This window comes from Xenopus laevis, chromosome 7L (assembly GCF_017654675.1).
Source record: "Xenopus laevis strain J_2021 chromosome 7L, Xenopus_laevis_v10.1, whole genome shotgun sequence".
NCBI classification, from domain to species: domain Eukaryota; kingdom Metazoa; phylum Chordata; class Amphibia; order Anura; family Pipidae; genus Xenopus; species Xenopus laevis.
The window spans coordinates 76,720,419-76,730,271 of record NC_054383.1 but is presented as its reverse complement, the minus strand read 5'-3'; the positions used below and the strand labels follow the sequence as shown (position 1 = coordinate 76,730,271).

Below are 9,853 nucleotides of genomic sequence, written 5' to 3'. Positions count from 1 at the left end.
ATCAATGAACACATATCCATTTAAATTGGTCATTTACATTTTTATTATTTTCGGTGAAAATATATGTTGAGAAAAAGCACACTTACATCAGTCTGCTCCTATTTTAGACTAATGTACTGTAATTCTGCTGCAAGCCTTACCTGTATAAACCAAATGGCTGAGTTAAGTTGTTTCTATGAGACTTTTTATATATACTTTTGGAATACTTGTAATTGCATTTCTTTATACAGCACTACAAATGTGTGCAGTGTTTACAAATGGTACAAATAGGGCTATAGTTATTATAAATTAGAGAGATTGAGAAAATAAACTTAAAAGAGAACTAAAGCCAAACTAAAGAAGTAGCTAGAAATGTTGCACTTTATGTTTTGGGCTTCTGTACCAGCCCAAGGCAACCACAGCCCTTTAGCAGTAAAGATCTGTGCCTCCAAAGATGCCCCAGTAGCTCCCCATCTTCTTTTCTGCTGATTCACTGCACATGCTCTGTGCTGCTTCACTTACTGATCTTAGGGACCGGGCTCACAATATACATTATATACACAGAATATAAATGTCACAATAAAAGGCTGATTAGTAATTAATACAGATAATTGCTACCTGGCAGCACAGAAACCAGTGCAAGAATTTAAGCATAAAAATGTAATAATCAGCCCTGTACCATTAGCTTATATTACAGACCAATTTCATTTTCTGCTAGAAAATTTGCGATGACCCCTAAGCTTAGCTTCTCAACAGTTGCTCACACTGAGCATGTGTCGCACAAACTTTCCAAGATGGTGACCCCCTGTGATAGGTTTGAAATCCTGGATCATTGCTACTATTGAGAAGCTGAATTTTTGGGCTGGTGCAATAAGTTCAGTATATATGGCGTTTTAGCTATATTTCTTTTTAGGGTTTAGTTCTGCTTTAAAGGGGTGGTTCAACTGTACATTGACTTTTAGTAGGTTATAGAAAGTTTAGTGTGTTATAATTCTAAGCAACTTGTCAATTTGCCCTCATTTCTTATAATTATTAATTATTTGCCTTTTTTCTCTGGGGCTTGACCGCAACAGGTTGTGGTCAGTAGCTGTTTCTGGCCCAATGTGTGACCTAATCTTAAGGGTTAAATATTTAGAGTGTAACACCAGATCAAGCAAAAATCCGCTCATCTGGCAACCCAAGAACACTTATTCTCTGCATCACTCCATGAATTCCCGTGCAGTTGTTTTTTTATGTGCCCATGGCATGGGAATGCATGAGTTTACAGAGACCATTCTTTTTCTTTGCACTGCTTCTCTGCATAAACTGACAATAAAGCCAACTTCTTATGAAGAAAGTCATTTATATGTGGCAAAAATATACCAAAGACTTTAAAAATTAGATCCCAGTACCATGCACATCTTACGACTGCCTCCATCTTCAATAATTTCAGCTCAATTTTAATGGAAGGCCTCAAGTTCTTGCTATGGGCCGAGTGTATTCTTGTAAATCCCCTGCCATACTTGCCTGAGGACTGCTAAATAAGGAGAGATGGGAAATAACAAATGGGAAATAGGTGATCCCGACAGTGGTGACACAGGTACACTGACTTATTAAAGCCGCATTTAGTAATTTCACTAACGCAGCAACACAACTTTTTTCTCCAGTTGCAAATGACTGTTTATAACTGCACTTTAATATATGATAAACCCTGTGTTTTCAACCTGTGAAATTACATTTGTAACCAGGGGCTACAAGAAATCAGCTTGCAGAAATGTGCCACTAGAGCACACAATGTAGCTATTCTTAAATGACATATTTTGAAATGCCTATATACAATCCCTTTAGAAATCAAGTGTTTTCCTTTAACCCTAGAGGGGCCCTCATCTTTATTTTTAAGTTTAAATTTGGTTAAAGTCACTTTGCTGCCCAGGGCAGGCACAAGCTTAAAAAGTATACCTACCCATAAAATGGTATGGTAAAGTATAAAATCTAATTTTTCAAGAAGAATTATTGATAAATGAGTTTCAATTCATGGATGGGAGCTTGGTCGACTGTTTTAATAAAAAAAAAAGAGATTAATTTGAGTTTTAGTACATAACTAGATAATAACAGTTTGTAGGGTTATGGTGAAGCCTATACATGGGAAAAATATCTATCCTTGCATCAAGCACAATACAATTCTTTAATTTATGGGATGGCAATGCTCTCATAGGCCTAAGGCAAATCTGTTGCTGATCATATTTCTACTTCTATAACCTAAATATTTGGCACAGACTTTAAGCGGGTTATTTATCAAAATCTGAATTTATCTCAATATTTTCTGCTACAAACTCTGATCTTGGGTTTTTCACACTTATTTATCATTACATTTTCCCGAAAATATGCTTTGTGGGAAAAATCCGATTTTCACGATTTTTTGGATTTTTCATCCTGTTTTGCGATTTTTTTCGGATTTTTCACCCCAAAACTTCGGGGTATTGAACGAAACCCAGCACACATCACAAAATCATTGTGACTTCTCCCATATGCAACCTTGACAGGTCTGAGATGCCGGATTTTCTGATTCAGACTTTTCCATCCTCAGGATTTAATTAATTCCGAAAAATTTGTGTTTTTTTAAAAGTCCAATTTTATACATATAAAAAATCACAAATTTGCATTTCGGAGTTTAGTAAATAACCCCCTAAGTGTCTGACTCCCTGCAAATGAGGAAAAATTATCCTTTATAATAGCAAGCAGTAAAGCAGCTGGAGAGGTAGAAAGACCCTTGAAACAGATTGCATTTGAACTAACTATTGGAAGAACTGTGGGCCATAATGGAACCATGCAAATGTCAGGGCTGTAGGACAATGAGGTGAAAGGTGTTGAAGCAGACCTGGGACAGAGATGCATATATTAGAGGGGAAGAATGCTAGAGAGCTAGAAGGGGTAGCATAGTGTAATGTGGTAATGTGATGAAAGTTGCAAACTATAGCAGCCAGTGTTTCAAACAGGTGACCAGTGAATGCTGATTGGTTGCTATGGGTTACTAGATCTGGAGCACATTGCCATCTTTATTACATTACCCCATAGATTTGTTATTTAGAAACAGCTGTTGAGGCATGGCTGAGCTTTAGTTGAATGCAGTGAACTGGAAGCCTGGAAGAAACAAAATCTGAGCATCAATATAATGTGTGATTATGCAGTCTACATACTCTGATCCCTCGATATACTGCTTGCTTGAAACAAAGCCCACACTGGCATTATAAATAGGGTGACATTTAAACTGAACTGATATGATTTCATACACATTTGTTAAGAGAATCTGTTTGGAAGTGGCGAGAGTAGGGCTATAAAGGGGGGCAGTGTCGGACTGGGATGCAAGGGGTCCACCAGAAAACCTTAGCCCGTGGACCCACATTCTAAACTTTTATTCCTCCTCTCCTCATTCAACCTCTCTCCTAGTCTTTTATATCTACATACTATATTCTTTCATTATTAAGCATTTTTTCCCATAAAGAAATAGGGAAAGGCCATGAAATAAAGCAAATGTTTAGAAGCAAGAGGCCCACTGACACCTGGGCCCACCGGGAGTTTTCCTGGTATCCCTGTGGGCCAGTCCGACACTGAAGGGGGGACAATATTAAGAGGGAGCACTTTAATCATCTATCCGCTCAGGTACAGACCCGGAGAAAGAATGTATATGAATACTAATAATATAAAGGCCACTGCAAGTAGTTTTGGCTCCTTTATCCGACAATTCAGCAATAAGATGGACATTTTATTTCAAAGCCTCAAGGTCCCTCTAGTGGATGAAGTGAAAGTTATGGAAAAAAATAACTGAAAAAATCCTTTTTTTATCTGTGGGAGGAAAATATCTAAGAAACATTAATGCTTAAACTATGTATAGGAAAAGAGATAAACATGCACTAACAATCCCCAAACTGAAAATAAATTTGCTTTGTAGATTATCAGTAGTTATAAACTATTAAAACATTTTAATGTGCCTCCAGCTGAAAGCAAACAGATTGCTCACATTTGCCATTTTCCATCTTGCAACTGCAAAAGCTTTCTGGTTGCCGCAAACTCAGTAACGGGGAAAAACTTCGCTGGCACAGTGTAAGTGCAGGAAAACGAATTGGCTGGTGACACTATAGCGGTTCAGGAGGGGTGCGATCAGGCAACAGTTAAAGATAGGTAATAAAAATTACCTTTCCTTCTCCTCTAACACCCTTATAGAATTGAATCTGTTGACATTCCAAGCTAAGAACTTGCAGAACATAAAAATATAAAGAAATTTTAGGAAACTCAAAGGTGAACAACCCCTTTAATTTTTTTAAAATTAACTTTCAATGTGATATAGAGAGTGACATTCTGAGATCATTTTCAATTGGTTTTTTATTTTTTATAATAGTTATTTAGGTTTTTATATAGCAGCTCCCCAGTTTCAGTTTCAGCAATCTGGTTGCTAGGGTTCAAATTACTGTAGCAACTATATATTGATTTGATTAAGAGACCAGAATATGAATAGGAGAGGGCCGAATAGAAAGAGGAGTAATAAAAAGCAGCAGCAACAATAAATTTGTAGCCATTTGAAAGCTGGAAAGAGTCAGAAGGAAAAGGCAAATAATTAAAAAAAACTATTCAAAAATAATAATAATGAAGACCAATTGAAAAGCTGCTTAACATACAGCTGTACACATTATACTTAAAGTAAACTACAGAATGAAGACGTTCATTTGCAGCATTCCAATTTTCCCCTTCAAACTGGTCACTTCTAGGATCAGATTAGGTGCATACTGCACCAATGTATTAATATAAAATGTTTTTTATGGTTGTCCAGTAGTGCCTAATATTATTATTACTAATATTACTAATATTATTTCCCCTAAACATTTCACAATGTCAGAGTGGCAAAAATGCATTTATATTTGTAGATCATAGCAGATACAACAACCTCCTGAGGGCAATATCTGGGATGGTTTGGACAAGCCCCTCTAATACTCACACACCTGGACCCCAACATATCATGTTTTGCCTCATATATATGTCCCCTGCTCCACCCGAGACTGATATAGAAATGCAGCAGACTCCATGAAACTATGGGAGAGCACTGAGATAACCTCTACGGTTATTACTCTATATCAGAGACAGGCAAGATCTTAAATGACCCCAACTCCCAGCAAAAAACTCACTGCCCGGCAGACAAAGGATTGCATTCAGGTGTGTAGGTGTGACAGCAATAGAGATACTGTATATACAAATATCAATAGTATTTAAAAATAAATAGATAATGATTCTAATAAAAATGACATATATATTTAAAATAAATATGATATATATACAAATATCAATAGTATTTAAAAATGCATAGATAGTGATTCTAATAAAAATGAAACTTTGTTCTTCTGTGTTTAAGGTTCATCAATGCAAGACGGCGCATTCTCCAACCAATGTTAGATGCCAGCAATCCTGACCCTGCACCAAAAGCAAAGAAGATTAAGTCCCAGCATCGGCCAACTCAAAGATTCTGGCCCAACTCCATCGCAGCAGGCGTTCTGCAACAGCATGGGGGGTTACCTGGCACTAATCCTGATGGTAAGTCACACAACACAAAAACAAAAGACATTTCTATGTGTTTATTGCAATGCCCCTCCATGATTGTGCCTTGTGTGGTACAAACAGACAAAGGCAAGCAGATTATAAGAGTAAATGAATTTGCTATTCTTGTCTTTTCCTTCTGTCTTTTCTTTCAATTGCTTTTAAAAGCAGCATTCTAAGAACACATTCTTAGATTGATCTAATAAATAGTGATGGGTGAATCTGACCTGTTTTGCTTCCCCAAAAATTTGAGAAATGCATTGAAGCCTATGGGCGACATTTTTTTTGATGCGCGACAAGTTTTTTCACTCATTAGAGTCTACGGGTTTCATTTTCGCTCATCACTACTAATCAATAAATGAGTAAAATATCAGTAAAAAAAAAAACTATAATAGCTTTACAAATACTTGGCACCTGCACTGAGAGTTAAAAACAAAGACCAAGGATGATCACTCTTTATTTTGAAAAGCGATTGACCCATGATCCATTTTGGAGTGTAGTCAGCTGCTGAAAATCAATGTCTGTGGAAGGTCACTACTAGATTCCTGTGCTATTCAGTATGTAAGGGAGTGCAAGGGGTTTACCACAGCTATTTTGGGGTAATTACAAGTTTCCGACACTAGATGATAGTGTTGATTTAATTTAGATAAGTGTTACAGGTAATTTTAATATTCGGCCACTATAGCAGGAGGAAACATCTTGGAGGTTCTAGAAGGGTTCGGCCCAAGAGTACAAAAAAAAAAAGAAGGGACCAAGGCTAGGTCTGAAGAATGGGAAGAACATGGAAAAACACCTGTGAAGAAGAGCTCCACCCAGCGCTATAGGAAAGGTTTAGCCAGCATAGGTTAGGTGTGTTCTAGCACACTTAGTAGTATGAGAGTGCAGGATTAGTGAGTATAGGCAGCTAGGGACCCCACTAAAGACTGAGTGGGAGTAGCTTCCCACTGGGTACCCCACAAGGTAGGGTGTCAGTATGAAGGAACAGGGTATTGTAGGCTCTGGCTTATTTGGCAGAGACCAAGAAAGTGTTGGAACCCAAGGGTAGTGCCTGGCAATTCTGGTGTTGTGGGCTTAGCCCTCTAGAGGGAAACATGTTGACAGGTTCCCTGAATTGGCACTCGAGGCTGATGGTAAAGATGGGAGATAGAATCATGTGTATAAGCCAAATTGTTTACCCTGAACTACTTGATATTTGCCTGACTGTTAAGATAGTGTAAGTGTTTTGTTTGGAAATAGTAAGCACTGGTGTGTTTGATTATGGTAACAAATGATAAAAGTTCAATTTTCCACAAATGTTTGCATCTGTTCTTCCTGTAAATGAGTGTGGGTCAAGGTAATCAAGAGAGAATTACTACAAATAGATACATAGGGTCTATTATATTTAACCATCTGAGGGTGTGGTCATTTGACATACAGTACAGGGACTTATTTATCAATACTTTGTCTAACTGCCTACCTTAACCTTATCAAAACTAATGGCTTCTGAGCTGCTACAAGTTTTTACACTGATGCACTTTATTACCTATGTTGGGTAAAGTTGCTGTACCGTGTTAGCCAGTAAAAATGTTAAAGGGCAACCCTTTTGAAATAAAAAAATAACAAAAGTGGTATAAAGATGATACCTTTATTGGCTAACTAATATAATCATAGCAAGCTTTCAGAACATTTTAGTTCATTTTTCAAGTGGATTACACCACCGCTTCGTTGAAATCTGCTTGAAAAGGGAACTAAAATGTTCTGGGAAAAGGAGCCATAATGGTCCTTTTCCCAAAGTCAACATCTTTATATTTGGAACAGCCAATACATTTATACTTTATGTACTAATTTTATTTTATTGAATCACTTGTTTAGTACACTGCATGCTTGAAAAGCACAGAAACTCACTTGCATTGTTCATTATTATATAATGTGGATTTTTCAGGAATAGTGAACATCTAAGGTGTAAGGTGGCATGTTGGTCAACATACAATGAGTTTATGGGGTTCACTAAAAACAAATCTCTGAATTTCCTACCACTTTATTCCAATAGTGGTAAATAGGGAAGGTTGGTTGAATTAGAGGAGAAGTGAAAGATCTGTGTTGGAGTGCCAGTTTTGCTCAACTAAATCTCCCTGTTTCTCTGCTTCTAGGTTCTGTCAATATGGAAAACCTGCAGTCGCTTTCCTCTGACTCCCTCACAATGCAGCAGGCCATGATGGCAGCTCATGATGACTCATTGGATGGTACAGAGGAGGAAGAGGATGAAGAAGAAGAAATGGAGGAGGATGAACTAGAGGATGACAGTGAGGAACTTCAGACAACAAATGTTAGTGACCTTGGTTTGGATCACAGTGACTCCCTGGAGTAACATTTTGATCAGACGGAGACAACAAGGGGGATTAGAGGCACATTTTGATTGGTCTGGTGCATACATAGTCTTGGAATATCATTAAACAGCCCCTTCCTCTCAAATCAATCATGGGACAGACTCTCCATTTATCTATTGCTGAAACCTAACAGCCTGCGCCTCTTTTAAGGTGAAAGAATAACACATCTGTCAGCACACAAGGTGGAATAGAACCAGCCAAAGTAGGACAAAAGTCTATCCACTGTAAGAAAAACTGATGAACACCTTTCTTTTCCCTAACCCAGAGGATTTGAAAGCTGGAACTCCCTTGTAAAATGCGATCCTTGTAGACCATTCTGGAAACAGAAAAAAAAAATGCAAATATCCATTACTTTCATAGTTGCCTGCTTGTATCATTGTTTCATGGCAGGGACTTTTACTATATTATGGACAAAGCAATTGTGCAGTCTTTTTATTTAAACAAAGGACACATGTTTACACAGCCACATATTGTGGTTACTTTGTTTCGTTTGTCTTTTAAAGAACTTAACGTGTTTTTAGGCAAAGCTTTTTTCCGTATTATTACTGAAAGCTATTTGAATGTTAAAGTTTATATACTGTATGTGTGCGTGTATGTGTATATATATATTTATACACACACACATACATACGTGCACAGTGTATAAAACACAGATGGAGAATAGTGTATGGATATTCGGATATTGGTAAAACACTACACTCCATCTCTATATACTGGACATGGAATACACACAGATTACTTTCAGGAGGCTGGTACTAAAACCGTTGCTCATTTTCAGAACTGATTTTGTGTGTATAATGACAAAACTGCATCCCTCAACTTTTCAAATGATGTTAATATCAGACTCATCTATTTTGGCAAGTAAACGGTTTTATGAAATTTCCATATAAACAGAGTATGAAAATGAAGAAAGTACTCAAATGTGTGCATGTGTTATCAAGCAAATATCTTTGTTCTGGCTCCTAATTATTCTGCATTAACAGTGCAAATACTTTTAGCTTCTCTATATCTTTGATAAGTTGTGGTTATACATTTTAATGTTTTGGGGTTAAGTGGGGTTGTTTGTCTATGCAATGTTTACTGGTCTTTAACTGACCCCAGAGTCAAAATGCACACATCAAACTCCCTCTTAAAGGAGAGCTAACCCCCTCCCAATAATAAAAGCCCCATCCACTACCCTAGATAGCACCCCCTCCCCCTGCTTCCTACCCTCATTTCTTATTGGGGTTTAGTTCTACTTTAAACATGAAACCACTTAAGGCACAAACATAAGCGGTGATGGTGCTGGACACCAAACTTAAAAAGGCACAGCATTAAATTGGGTCTAGAATACCTATAGAAAAAAATGCCCAGTCTTGCTGCCCGTCATGAAGTTTATGTAGTGGGGAGAATATATTGGTTATCCCAACTGGCTTCCACTTGTTTTGTGTAACAGAATCCTGTTTCTGTGACTTTTCTGTAATAGGGATATACATTCTGTGAATGACACTGAATGTGTGTCTCAACTTTGTTACAGGGTTCTTACTGAGAAATTGAATGGAATAAAACCCCAGTGGTTCGATTCTACACTTCTATCCATGTATCTTAATATTTCATTTCAGCCAATTATGAAAGGATTTGGGAAGATGAATGAAAATGAAATTGTGAATATACTAAACATGAATATGTCTCATGGATTCGAGACCATAGGTTAGAGAATTGAAATTACAAGCACACAAAGCCTGATGCTCGTTCTGTTACTAATACATTAAGAAGTGCAGGCATATGTTCGACCGCTGGGTTCTAAACTGAATTATTTCACATTGACAAGCCATGGAATGCTCAGATCATATGATATTCAGATCTTGGTGGAACAATGGCCAGACTCCCTTATACAGATCTAGAGGTGGACATATTCCAGGTGCTCTTCAATCAATGGTAATGCAAAACCTGTGCGTGTATTCGGG

The 9,853-nt window shown here is 37.4% G+C and overlaps 1 protein-coding gene across 6 annotated transcripts in view; it reads left to right on the top strand.

Annotated features, from left to right (window-relative positions):
• The window catches only part of pknox2.L (PBX/knotted 1 homeobox 2 L homeolog), a 381,764-nt gene extending 372,291 nt beyond the window's left edge, over positions 1–9,473 (top strand). For all 6 annotated transcript variants that reach the window (XM_018225718.2, XM_018225720.2, XM_018225715.2 and 3 more), the window contains 2 exons: positions 5,360–5,538; positions 7,671–9,473. In XM_018225718.2, the coding sequence (XP_018081207.1) occupies positions 5,360–5,538; positions 7,671–7,888 (397 nt within the window). In that variant the 3' untranslated portion in view covers positions 7,889–9,473. The remainder of the gene's footprint in view (positions 1–5,359; positions 5,539–7,670) is intronic.
• The last annotated feature ends 380 nt before the right edge of the window (positions 9,474–9,853 follow it).